Here is a 14426-nt window from a genome sequence, read left to right as displayed (position 1 = left end):
TTAAACTAGAACCTAAACTCAGACTATTTCTAAGAGGAATTTAATTTGCAGAATTTGTACCAATAATATAGAAAATGATGTCTAATTTTCCAACGTTGCGGAGAATCCCAGACACACACACTTTGTGTGACGGACCGAACGGCAGAAACTGTTTCCGATGCAGCAGTCCGGTCTAAGCGAGCAAACTCAACGCTGAAGCGCTCTGTTATCGGGTGCTTCAGTTTCAAAGCAGAGCTTGAGCAAAACATGATTTTCAAATTTGTCCACATTAGTGAGAACACAGGCTGAAAGGAGAGTCTGCAGCGGAGAAGCAGCAGCAGCTGAATGAAACTTGAGCGTAGCATGCTAACAGACCTGCTGCATGTTTTTGTGTGTCTGTGTGTGCGTGCTGTAGGGAAAGTAGTGCAGGTGTTGAGTTTCAGGGTGCTATAATGTGTTTGTGAATGAAAGAGAGAGGCAGACAGATTGAATGAGAGCTGAATGAGTCTGTTAACAGACACTAATGAGTCTGACAGAACGAGGCTGCCTTTAGAAAGACGCTGAATTCAAGGTCTCTACCAAAATAAAACACACATGCCAGAAAGGTGACACATCAAGAGAAGGAAAAATGTTTGTGTTTTTAATGAAGCGAAAGAAATGCCACGAGTGTCTGTGAAGAGGAAAACTCAACGCTAGTCTGTGCAGGTTTAACTGTTTTCTTTTTCTTTTTAATACAAGACAGATAAATACTTTATTCATCACGACTCCAGTGAGATTTCATATTATCAACACGAGTTAATTTAGTGGTTTTTTGCATGATTTTAAATCTTACATCAAAAAATTTCAATGAAAGTCTCACACAAGTTTGTGTAAAACTGGGTCAAAGGATGATCAAATGATCGACAATTTAAAAAAAAAAATAAGAAAGAAACAACGTCAGGGTTAAAGCTGCACTAACACAAACAATACAACACCACAACAACCTCTCTCATCTGACTCAGAAACAGCATCAGACTGAGCTGCAGACACACAATCACAGGAATAACACATCTAAATGTTTCTACAGGAGCCCTCAGGACTGCCAGTCGATGTGGCTCCATGTTTAAAGCTTTAAATCCATAAACAGCACGAACTTTTACTGACTCTCAGTGCGATCTAAACTGTTTCTGAGAGTTTAAAAAATAGTTGACAGTTATTTTTTACTACTTATGTGCTTAGTTACACACAGAGAGACACACAATTCCCATTGTGGTCATTAAACTCTAGAAATGTTGCCGTAATGACCGAGATGATATAAAAAGATGAACGTAGCCACCACGATGTCACTCTGCTGCCTTGTGCAAAAACAAGCTGCATCTATAAACAGCATGGCTGAAACCCACACACACACATCCTGACTAATTATGCTGAGTTACACACTCATAAAATACTAGAATTTCACTCACTAAAAGCGGAGCTTCTTGGATGGCCTGCTTCATAAAGCAGATCATAATCTTAGTTAGATAATACATGAAAACGTGTCTCCGGAGCCACAAACACGGTTAAAAAGTTACAGTTTAATGATACCAGGATACCAGCTGCCACGCCCCGACTCATGTGACTCGTGAAAGATAAATAATCCAAAGGACACAAAACAACAAACACAAAAGTTCGACATTTTAACATGGGAACCTATTGGGACTGACTCACTTTTGGAGGCAGCCTCAAGTGGCCATCCTAGGAACTGGTTTTATTTTGTTGTATTTATCCGCAAAACCTTAAAGGCCGGTCCCTGAATGTATTGTTGGGGACCGCTGGATGGAAACTGATTCTGACGTATAGTCAATGCTATCAGCCTTTAAATTAGAGCCATGATGTTGGTGGGAGGATGCAGTCAAAATTGGATCTGCTGCTGATAACACTGTTTTAAAAATGAACTAAAGAAAAATGTGCACATAGGAATAAAGCTGCCATCATACTGTCAGCTTTCACTGGAAGCTCTATGTCACATATAGCAATAGAGTTGAACTATAAACCTCCAGAAACATAAATACACACTGTACACACACACAGCGTATTGGATGCAGTAACAATAATTGTTTTTAAATGATGATTTTAAAGCAAATGAATGGATCTGTGGAAACAGAGTTAACATGAAGTCAACAGACTTCCAAGAGGAACTTTTGCAATATCTAAATAAACAGGGGAAAAAAATTAATCGTATGATTTTAAAATGAAGTTCTGTCATGAATTTATAAAAGCTTTATGTGGTCCTGTGTGTTTGTGTGTGCAGCTGTAAATGCACACGCTCAGAGTCGGTATTATCAGTAATAGAGTCGGTTTATCGCAGATGAACCGGCAGCTTTACTCTGTCTCCCTGCCTCACCATCGGGCTGGACCACACGTTTAATACTTATTTCACACACACACACGGAGGTATTGCATTACAACGGAATTTCAGGCAGCTGGCTGCAGGCCGTGTGTGTGTGTGTGTGTGTGTGTGTGTGTGTGTGTGTGTGTTTGGTATCTGGTTTCCACCATTCGCTGACCAACTAAGCAGAATAAACAGTGAAAATGAAAAATTGTGTGCGTTTAACAAACTGAAACGGCAGCGAGCGGCATCAGAGACACCAGGAGGAAGAGCACACGAGAGTTTAATCAGCATATTTTCCAATGGAAGAAACAAAATGCAGAGTGAGAAATGGACGTCCTGACTCGGATTGTGTTGGTTAATAATTCACTGGCTGCAGACAGGCTTGCAGAAGGATGTGAAATCAGCAGGTTTTCTGTGGCAGTTCTGACTTGGATGTTTTTCCTTCTTTTCCGTACAGGCTGGAGTTTCAGTGTCGTAGTTTCCAAAAATCAGGATGGCTCGAACTGCGTTTCAGCCACAAAGACAAACAGAACCCAATCACACTGCAGTGATTAAATGGTGATCAGCGTCTGTTAAATAAGAAAGTTTCCAGTGGGAGTTGTGAATTAGATCCTTTGGAGGGAAAGAAAAGCAGAGAAGAAAGACGGAAGAAAATGATTTCTCGTGGAAATTCTGACTGTGAGTTGTTTAGAGGACAGTCCTGTTTGCATTTCCTTAAATTAAACATTTAAGGAAATGCAACATTTAACGGTCCTTTAGAGAAACAGAAAGAAATCCCTAAAAGTCAATTTTCCCGTTTCTGCCTGATGTTGTTTTTTATGAAAGAGTGAAACACAAAGACAGTCGAACACTGTAGTGTCTGTTAGTTCTGCCAGTTTCCCTCGAGAGTTCTCCATTTGATAGCACCTGATGGATTAATTACTACATTTCTAATGGAAGTTCTGATTTACGTTCTGGGGGGAAAAAATCAGACATCTTTCTGTTCGATTGCTTGAAATCAGCGAGTTTTGAATTGGAGAAGCTTTGTGCTGAAGAAAGCCTTGATGGCAGTTTAAGTTCTGACTAAAGTGGAAAGTTTAGACATTCATCGAGTCAAAAGGGCTTGAAGACAAACGTGAGTTGGATTGAGCTTTAACCTCCTAGGACCTGGCGTCCACATATGTGGACATCATCACATTTTGGGTTGTCTAGACCAAAATACAACATTTTGCTCTACAAGGGCCTGATATCCACTTACGAGGATGTTATACTCCGAAATTTACAACACGTCCTCATATGTGGCTCTCATTTTTCTCAGAAACAAAAATCAGGTAAAAAATCTGTTAATTCTTTGTTTTTACATTCATCAGGACCCAATCAGCCCAAATAGCAAAGAGAAAATAAAAATGCGTCACATGAAAGAGTTCAGGTCTTAGGAGGTTAATACGAAAGTTTTCATTGCAAAGATTCACAGCTGGAGTTTGAAATCTGCAGTTTTCTGACCTAAATTCCCACAAAAACAACAGTTTGGATCATTAAAAAAAAGAGTTGATGAGCGTTACATAAGCAATGTTTAATAGAAGTTTTGAACTGGATAAGCTTTGCGCAGCAGAAAGCTTTGATGATGGTGAAATCTGCATCTGCCTGTTAGAAGTTCTGACTTTGGGAACGTTTAAAAAAAAACAGAGAAAACGGCTCGTCCTGGAAAAAAAATGACACGAGCAAATTTCCAGTGGGAGTCCTGATAGTGATTATGTTACTAAACAGTGTGCGCGTTCCACAGGAATAAAAGCACTCGACGACAGTTCTGACTTGGACTGATGGATTTTAATAAAGAAATTACACTTGATACAGAGATTTACAGCTGAAGTTTTAAATCAGCAGTTTTCCAAAAGACGTTCAAGGATGAAACAAACCAAGAGCTTGGTTCATTAAAGAAACAAACAGACTTGTTATATCACGGTTTCCTGATTCAGAGTTTTGAATCGTATACATTTTGCACTGAAGATCGACTCGGCGACGGTTAAATTAGTATCTTTTCTAATGGAAGTTGTGACTTGCATCTGAAATCAGGTGGAAACAGCTGCTGCTGGGCGTTAAAGCCGAATCTAATTGGATATGTGATTCAGAGCTCAGCTGGACATTCGAGTTTGTTCTTGTCACATGATCCTGTCGGTTAATGAAACTCTGAAGGAGTGCGTCTGTCAGCGCGCACACACACACACACACACACACAAACACACACATTCGTTTCCCGAGACTTGCTCAATCCACAAACTTCACAGTGAAAGTTAATGATTTATCTTAATGGCACTTTTTCTGTCGAGTCCCCACAACGTGAGTAATGCTCATCGCCGAAGCACACCCCGGGGCAACACAATACGACAGACGGATTGTGTCTCTGGGCGAGAGGTCAAAGGTCAGAGCGAGGCTGTGTGGGTGAGATCGCGACCTCGGGCTGTGCTCAGAACAAAGCAGGTGTTGACGGTTTGAATCCAGCCGGGAGTCACGAGTCAAAGGTCACTTCCTCTGTCGCTCTGTCACTCCCCCGTCACGTCTTCTTCTCCTCTTTCTCTGTTTCTCTTTCATCTTCTCCTGTTTACTTCTTTTCTTCCTCATCTTAATTTTCAGTCTCTCAGATTTACGATTGCTGCTCATTGACGTTTTTCATTGGTCGATGTCATGTTTGCTCCAGCTAAGAAAAAGGCTGTTTCGGAAAATAAGGCAAAAATTTGACTTTTGATGTGTTTTGTGGAAAAGGCTGAAAGATTCAGGATCATGTTCGCCTTTCTTGGCACGAGACTGGAAACTGGTGGAAACCAAACTGGTGGCCACATCCCCAGAGACCAGCTCCACCACCACCTCTGATTCCTACGGCGAGCACAGCCACAAAAGTCCCATTTTGGAATTTGCTGTTTTTTGTTAGTTTCTTGTTTTCTGGTAAAAACTCACCTGAGAAAATGAAATTCAAAGATTTTTCTGAAACAGGTCGGTGTTTGTGTGGAATGTGTCAATTCATTTTTCTATAGATTACACCTTTAAATTCTATTTTACAGCACGTGTGTGTGTGTGTGTGTGTGTGTGTGTGTGTGTGCGTGTGCGTGTGCGTGTGCGTGCGTGAGAGAGAAATTTGTGTTAGGTCTCTGTCTGCTGCAGTGTCCTACTTTAACGTCTCCTCCCTCACTCTGCTATGAGTGTGTGTGTGTGTGTGTGTGTGTGTGTGTGTGTGTGTGTGTGTGTGTGTGTGTGTGTGTGTGTGTGTGAGAGAGAGAGAAAATCGGTGTGTTTCTGTAAAACAGGATTGTGCAAGTGTGTATTTGGTTGTGAGTCAGACCTGCTGCCTGTGTGTGTGTGTGCAGCTCGTCAGCTCTAATTAAGCTCGGCCTCTTAACGAGCAGACAGCTAATTAACACACTAAGAGAAGCACACACACATTTGTCCTTCATCACACGCTCTGGTTTCTTCATCGTTTTTGTTGCTATCTTTCTTCTTTCCTTCTTTATTCCCTACCTTTGCACCCTTAAATCCTTATGTCTTCCTTTTTTGTGTGGTTTACTCTTTATTTAACTTTTGTCCCTGCCTCCTCATTCATTTCCTTGAATCTTTCCACTTACTTCCCTCCTGTTTTCATTCCTTTTCTTTTCTCTATATTTTTGTGTTTTTCTTCACTTGTTCCCTTCCTTCGTTCGTTCCTGTTTTATTTCCCTTTCTTTCTCCTCACTTCCTTTCCTTACCTTGAACTCCCCTCAGATCTTATTTCTCGTCTGTTCTGTGATTTTAATTGTCGCTTTTGTAATTTTCCATTTTCTTTCCTTCTCTTTTTCTCTCATATAATTTTTTCCCCCTTCTCATTTTCTCCTTTTTTTTATCCCCGTTTCCTCCCCCTCTCTCTTTCCCCTCTCCCACTTTTACCCCCCTCTTCCTCCTCTTCCTCTGTGGTGTTTTTCTGGGTCAGACAGAGGGAGGGAGGCGGGAAGGTTTGGGGAGATTTGGGGAATCTTATTTTAGTCGCTCCACATTTTCGAGCAGTGTGTTTGTCTCCTCATCAGCCCTCTGCTGTATTTAACTTTACATGCTCACCATCATCATCACCATCATCTTCATCTTCATCATCATCATCATCATCTCTATTCAGTGAAATCTAATCCCATTATTCGCTTTTATATCTGTGAAATGGCAGCTTTTTTTTACATGGTGCTATGAAACAGTTCAACACTTTGCATTAAGTGTGAGCCACCCTCACAGTTGCCGGGCAGATTTCTGTGGATATTCAAAGTCACCAGAGCATGAAGCCCAATGAAAAAATTCTTGTTGCATTTGAATCTGTGAATTTCCAGTTGAAGTTCTAAACAAAAGGAAAAATATAAAAAAATAAAAAGACAGATTTTTATTTCACGCGTTCGGTATATGGAAAATATTTGGAACTGATGAAACTGCAAATTTCTAGTTGAAGTTTAGCTTTAGATTATAGATTTTCCAATAAATTATAGAAATAATATTTCTTTAAAGGAAAAAATGATTAAATTTGGTTTGTAATTGATGTTGTTTTGGATTTAAAAGCATCTCCACTTTAATTCTGTAATTAAGAGTTAACTCAGATTTTCAGTGGAAGTTCTGACTTCATTGTTCTTGTTAAAAAACTGTATCTCTGCTACAAAATAGCAAAGAAGGTAAATCATTAGATTCATTGTTGGATTTTCAATAGAAAGACTTGTGGGTGTTAAACTGGCGGATTTTCAAAGCGAGTCTGACTTTTTTAAATGAAGAAAATCATCTTTGTATGGAAGACCTAATTAAAAGTTAAATTAGCGTATTTCAAATGGAGGCTCTGGTTTTTCACTAGATAAAGAAAAATTAATTTTCTGCATAATAAAAATCTCTGTGTTATTGGAGGAGATTCCAACGGAGGTTTTGACATAATTTTCTTTGAAAATTGAAAATAAAAGTTTCTGTTTCTGAGTGATTTTCCAGTTTGTTAGCGTTTCTTATTGTTTTTACAGGTAGGTTTTTTTAATGATCGTCATTCCTTTTGTGTTCGTTTCAGATCCGCGTGGATGGGATCCCGCCGCCGGCCGAGAACGCTTTGCTGTATGAGACAGTGACTGTGGTGGAGGGCAAGCCGATCCTGAGAGACATGGTGTTCAGTCCTGACCATCAGTACATCTACCTGCTCAGTGACAGACAGGTAAATACACCTGCTGAGCCCTTACACGATCAGTCAGAGAAACGGTCACGAGACTCTTCTCCGTTCGTTTGTCCCTTTTATTTCTTCTTTGAATTTTACAGCCCAAAAAACACAAAGCTGGCGTGATGGTGACGCACCAGATCGGCTTGTTTGGGTCACCGTGAACATTTCATATTAAATGTTTATACAGAGATTTCGTTGTGACGCTCTGACATGATTAATGTTTTCGCCCTGCATCACATTTTTATGGGTTAATCTAAGAATATTTGTGCTCGAAAGAATTTGATCAGCAGATTTATAACTGACCTGCATTTTAACAGATAAGGAAATCAAAAAGTCCTGACTTAGATTCTCCCTGATTCAGAAAAATAAAATCCTGCACAGAAGAACGACGTCTGAGGGTTAAATTAACAGATCTGTAATGGAAGTTCTGCTGGACAGAACTGTGAAGATTTCCAGTAAATGATTTTAGTGAACTTTTACTCACCCAGAGAAATGTATCCTTGTATAATAGAATTACTGAATAACCTAAAGAAAATGAAAATAACAAGCTAGATCAGAACATTTCCAACTGCATTAAGACTTTTAATCATTTAGTTGTCTTCTAATCAGTCATGAAAACAAAGAAAAGCTTGATATAGATGAGATGAGGAAAAGCAAATCTGTGTAAATGGAACCAAATCAGCAGATTTCCAGAGGAAGTTCTGATAAATATAAAAAATAAAATGCTCTACAGAAGAAGCCGTTTTGTTTCATGTTCAATCATCAGATTTTCAATGGAAGTTCTGCATCGAGGTTTTCAGTAGCCAATGAAAAGAAAGAAAAGGTCTGTACACAATAAAGACCCATGAGTTGGTTTTTAGTTTGTCAATAAGGGTTCCAGTCATTAATTGGGGGGGAAAACATGTTCTATATAGAAGAAAGCTTCTGAGTGTAAAATCAGCAGATTCCTAATGGAAGCTTTCCAGCAGCTAATGAAAAGCAGGGAAAGTTCTGCACAGAACTCATGAGGATTAAGTGGGCAGATTTCCAACGGACTATTTGGCTTAAATTTCTTGTAATGCAACTTCTAGCGTAGGTTTTTCAAAAGTTGCAGAGAACAAAGTCCTGCAGAGAAGAAAGCCTTATGAGCATTATATCAGCACATTCCCAATGGAAGTTCCGCATTAGGGCTTCCAGCAGCTGATGTAAAAAAGGAAAGATTCTGCACATTTCTGTCTTTTTGATAAGAAAATGAGCCCAAAAAATACACAGCAGGTCAGTTTATCAGAGGAGCTGCAGTCATTTACAGGGGAGGTTACGTGTGTGTGTGTCTGTGTGTGTGTGTGTGTGTGTGTGTGTGTGTGTGTGTGTGTGTGTGTGTGTGTGTGTGTGTGTGTGTGTGTGTGTGTGTCTGTGTGTGTGTGTGTTTGTGGGGTTGCCAGAAAGAGAAATATGAATTGTGTTGTTTTAACATCTGCAGACAGGAAGCTGAGAATATGAATATCGCTCAGCTGGCGCCACCACACACACTGTGTTTCTGAGGGTGTGTGTGTGTGTGTCCCATGTTAAAACTCTCATTGTACCACTGAGAGGAAGCAGAGACGAGTTCAACAACTGTTAGTTCCTGTGCAGCTGAGGGGAGACACACACACACACACACACACACACACACACACACAAATGTTCATCTTTGTCCATTTTCGAGCTGTGATGTCAGTAAACGACTGTCAGAACGTCCCAGCTCCTGCAGGACCTGAGCTCCTCTCCATCATGATGAACACAGACAAATATTAAATGATGTAGCTCTGGAGTCAAAGAGACGTTTTTCACACAATACCTAATACAATATGAAATAATCACTTCAGTCAAGGCATTTAAAGACGTACATCTAAAAAACTCTGGAAAAAAACTCTGGAAGTTCTACATCAGTGAAGTAAAAATTTATTTTAAAAAAATTCAATCAGGGTCTGATTTAATATATTTTGATTAAGAGAAACAGAAAAGTTATAGGAAACAATTCAATAAGCTGATTTCCATTAAAAATGTGTTTTTTACAGAGACACATTTGTTAAGTTGCTGATATGTTCAGAATCAGTACATTTTTAAATGCAAAGATGAATAATTTCTGTGACAGAGCAGTCGATACTGTAAATGAGCAGTTTTCAATAAATAAAGATGTCAAAGACAAACATCACTGTTAAATAAGCTGGTTCTTAAAAGGGATTTCTGACATGATGTTTTTTGATGAAAGAATAATCTGGTGATAAACAGCCAAACAACAAATTGATTATTTATCTAGTCCATGATTCCCAAAGCATGGACCATGAAATGCCCATCCATCCTCTTCCACTTACCGGATTCAGGGTCATAAGTCAGTGGCGGGATACAACCCCAGTTTGTTGCATGGTTCAACAGAGAGACAGACGACTGAGTTTAGACTCCGGGCAATCTGACATGTGCGTCTTTGGTCTGTGGGAGGAAGTCAGCGAGAGCGCACACGGGAAAAACGTGCAGACCGCTTTGGATCAGGAAAGAATAAAGGAGTAAAGAATGAACCTCAACATACAAATCATCAGAACTTTAAAAAGAATCAGTGAAAAGAAAAACGTGTGACATCACCACAGTCCTGTTTCCATTTATACTGGTGCTTGAAACACACCAGATTGGCTACAGTCTGCTGTGTTATCTGGTTGTTAAGTGATGACGTATGAACCCTGCTTCCGGGCCCAAACTACTCAAGCGGAGTTTGGACCTGGAAGCAGCTAATGACGTCAGACTTAAAATGCGGATTGTCTGGAAAAGGAGAAATGCTCAGTTCATCATGTGAGGTCCCTCAGCATCCTCGGCCTATAGGAGTATGAGATCAGACTCACCTGATCCAATCATAACTAAATGCTTTATCAAGATAGAAAGTTAAAAGACTGATCTAGAATCAGTAGAGAGGCAGTCTGACTGCTGAATCCAAGCTGGTTCCACAGAGGAGAGACCTGAAGGCCGAAGGCTCTGCCTCCCATTCTACTTTTAGATATCCTGGGAACCACAAGTACGCCCGCAGCCTGAGAGCAAACTGCCCTACTGGAATAATTTGATACTACGGGGTCTTTAAGAGATGATGGAGAGTGATTATTCTGGACTTTGTATGTGAATAGAATAATTTAAGGTCCTGTATACATTCCAAGTGTCCTGAAGTGTAAACACTTGAAGTACAAACAGGTCAGATGTGCAGTTGTATTTGATTAGTATTCAGAGACACAGGCGCAGTCCTCGGCTCGTTCTCTGCCTGACACTGTTTCACTGCAGTGTTACATAAACACTCGCACACATTTACATGAGCTTTCAGCAGCCAATCAGAACTGCAGGCTGGCTGCCATACGAGCAGACAGACTCGACCAGTTTGCGATCAAACTGATTGTTTCTGTCAGTGCCACACCTGCAGCAGCTGCTGCATTCACAGACAGCAGACAGGATTCCCAAACAGACACTCGCATGACCTAAAAACACTTCAATCCTTATTTCATTAGCAAAAAAAAAGTGTTGACTGAGATCCTGCAGTGTTTTCAGCTCCGTGTTTTAATCACGATTCAGTTTAGCCGCTGTGCCGAGAATTAAATAAACATAAACACGAGTAAACACATCTAGAGGAAGATGAATTGCTGGTGTTATTAGCATTCTTACAGCAACCATCCTGCATACATCCCACCTTATGTTCAGTGATACGGAGAAATGCAGTTTTCCAGAGGATGTTTTTTTGGAAAGAAATTCATCTCTGAATTAAAGATCTTTGTAAGAGTTAAATCAGCAGATTCCCAGCAAAACTCCTGACTTTATTCTTTTTGATTAAATAAAATAAGAAAACACACACACACGCACACACACTCTCAGCGACTGTGTTTCCATGGACATGAGTATCTTTCATGAGCTTTTTCCTGTTTTGATCATATCATGAAAATGAGGTTTACTTGAACAGGACCTAGTCTGCTCATTTCCAGCACATTTTTATTCTTGATGTCTCCTAGAGTAGCTTTGCATGATTCATGATAATCCATGATCTCATGCCTTGGCTTGCCATAACCTCACAAAATCTTCTTGTTTTTAATCAACACATTTCAAAGTAAAACCTTTTACTCTGTTTGAAGTTTGCATTTTCACAGTCCAACTGCCACTCCTGAGCAGGTAGGCTGGTGGTGGGCTTAATGTCATTTTTTATCATTTTCATTCAAACCCAACTCATCTCTGACAACTGTGCTGTGCTTTAATTGTCACTTTAGGCACTGAGTGTCTGCCTTAAAGCTGTTTTTCTTTGTTTACTGCAACACATTACTGGGGTTCTCCACCAGTTAGGTGGGTGGTGTTCCGGTCCAAGTGCCTTTGGGCAAGACACTCAAGATGCCCAAAAAAAGTCCCAGTAAAAACAGAAACAACAACAGTTAGAAGTAGAACATGAGAATGACATAAATGTCCTCCTCACATTTGTCTGTTGCTCTTGCCTCACCAATCGACCCATTGCTGTTTGGTTTTTCTTCTTTTTAAAAAGTAGATGTATTCATACTGTGAGACACTTACTATAACTATACATATAAATATGGGGCGGTGATAATAAATGACCCCACAGGAGCTTGAAAGTTACACATGAGGTACTCTGGGTCAGCATATCTAGTACTTCTAGCGTCACTGTTTGTGACCACTGAGTGCTGTTTGTTCAGATTCCTGTGATGATACCAAACAAAGTGTTCACAGTTCTGAATTTAATAATCTGACATTCTTGCGACTGTCAGTCTGGAAGACTTGCTTAACTTTTAAATCAGCAGATTTCCAGTGGAGGTTTAGCGCCGGGTCCTTCAACAGACAAAGGAAACAAAGAACTCTCTACCACTGAAACCTTAAATGGATTTGACTTTGGCTGACCTGTTGGAAAACCGATGTCTTGTGACCCACAACTTGTTTACTTTACCATTTACCAAGTTCAACGTTGCATTATAGCATATAACTAGTTTATTACAGGTTCATATGCTGCTTGTGAACACGTAAAATAAGGATAAAAATAAGTGTTCCGGGAGTTTCTTCTCATCAGTTGGATTTCATTTGCGTCAGCATGATTTGAACTCCACATATCAGTGAATAAACAATGTGCACGGGGCTGTATGAGAATGGGAACCACGGCGTCAGCAGCTTTTAGATGAAGTCCGACGGAAACAGCAGCGTCTCTTTAAGAGCAACCTGATAATGGGGTCAGAGAGGAGACAGGACCGTCTGTGCGAGACAATGAATGTATTCATGTGTGAACGTCTGAATGAGACCAACAGAGTTATCACTGTGTTTACTGTCTCCCTGCTGCAATGGCTTCTGGGTAAAAGATACGACACACACATGCTTGTATTTACGTCTTTGTGAGGACCCGAACTGACCGTCTCTGTCTTCACTTTCTCAAACATCCATTGTTTTCCATCTTAAACTGAGATGGCGAGCAGCTCAGTTATGTTCACTTGTGTTTCATGTGCTTTCAGAGGCATTAAGTGATTCAAGGCATCACTGGTGATCTAACCAAATGTTTTTTTGGGGGAAAAAAAGTTTTTCTAGGAAAAAGAAAATTTAGCCAATTTTTTTTCAGCTGCCTAAAAACCTGATATACAGTTTGAGACCAAATCACACAGGAAATAAAATTGTTGAACATTCAAGCCTCAAAAACACATGAACAAAAAAAAACCCACTTAACAGAAATCTAATCTAAAGACAAGGAAGCAACTTCTAAGAACAGCGTGATGACCTAATTGTCCCTCGTTACACATTTAAGATAAGAACTTGAAAAAGGTCCCCACTTTAAAAGAAAGTCTCCTCACTTTTTGAATTGTTCACACTTTTTGTAGTAGTGTCCCCATTCTGCAAAAATGTCCTTATAGTCTTCAGATATAATAAATTTACATCCATGTATGCCCATTTTTCAAAAAGCTTCCTTCTCTCAAAAAACTGCCACAAATTTTTCCCCAGATTCATAATAATGTCCCACATTTGCCAACAATGAGTCCACACTTGGCTTGCCTCAAAATGTCCAGTAAAGTACAGTAAAGTCCAATTTTTGGTCCCCACAAAGATATAAATACACGCTCACACACAGAGAGTTCACAAAGTCAAGAGAGTGTGCTGCTTTCTCTGGCTGTTAATATTAGCAGAAACCCACTAAACCACAATGAGATAATACCCGTCACACTCACTCACACACTCACACACACAAATGTGTGATGTAGGAACAGTTTCAGTAATGTCTCATGTTGCAGTCATACAATCACCTAAATCAATATCAAATCGGTTTTTACACATTGACGTCAGTAACAAACAGTCAGCAGAAGGTTCAGAAACATTTTCTGACGCTGAAATCAAAAATACTTGAGTGCAAACCTGCCTTAATCGAACAGTTTAGCAAATTCATATCAAATACCAACCCAGTTTTCATTCTCAGGTACCTGCCCATGTTTCTGCTTTAAACACGACTGCTGGTGGACTTGGTCACATGTCTGGTGTGAATGTTTGTTTCAGGTGAGCAGACTGCCGGTGGAGAGCTGTGAGCAGTACAGCAGCTGCTCAGACTGTCTGGGATCAGGAGACCCTCACTGTGGATGGTGTGTCCTCTTCAACAAGTAAGGAACGAACTGCTCCTGCTCTTCTTCTGCTAAAACAAAATAACAGCTTCGTCTCTCATTTTAAAGTGCACCCAGTAACAGTCTGTGCACTGGTAAAAGCACTGAGAGAAGTAAATAGCATTGATTGTCTCCTTCCAAGCACCTATGAAGGGGTGAGACTTAAATAATGCAGGAAGTGAACAATCAGTTCTTGAAATTGGTGTGTTGGATGCAGAAAAAATGGCTGTGTGAGGATCAGAGCTACTTTGCCGAGGGTTAAATTGTGATGCTTAGATGGCAGGCCTTTAACGCAGTCCGTGGGGTGCAGTAGTTA

The 14426-nt window shown here is 40.1% G+C and overlaps 1 protein-coding gene across 1 annotated transcript in view; it reads left to right on the top strand.

Moving 5' to 3' along the window:
* Positions 1-14426, top strand: part of plxna3 (plexin A3) — a 136550-nt gene that overhangs the window by 72729 nt on the left and 49395 nt on the right. Inside the window, exons 7-8 of the mRNA XM_004568188.4 lie at positions 7356-7496; positions 14010-14110. Of these exons, the coding sequence (XP_004568245.1) occupies positions 7356-7496; positions 14010-14110 (242 nt within the window). The remainder of the gene's footprint in view (positions 1-7355; positions 7497-14009; positions 14111-14426) is intronic.

The sequence above is a fragment of the Maylandia zebra genome, linkage group LG20, assembly GCF_041146795.1.
Source record: "Maylandia zebra isolate NMK-2024a linkage group LG20, Mzebra_GT3a, whole genome shotgun sequence".
NCBI classification, from domain to species: domain Eukaryota; kingdom Metazoa; phylum Chordata; class Actinopteri; order Cichliformes; family Cichlidae; genus Maylandia; species Maylandia zebra.
Note: the sequence above shows the minus strand (reverse complement) of the source record. Positions and strands in the feature narration are given on the sequence as shown.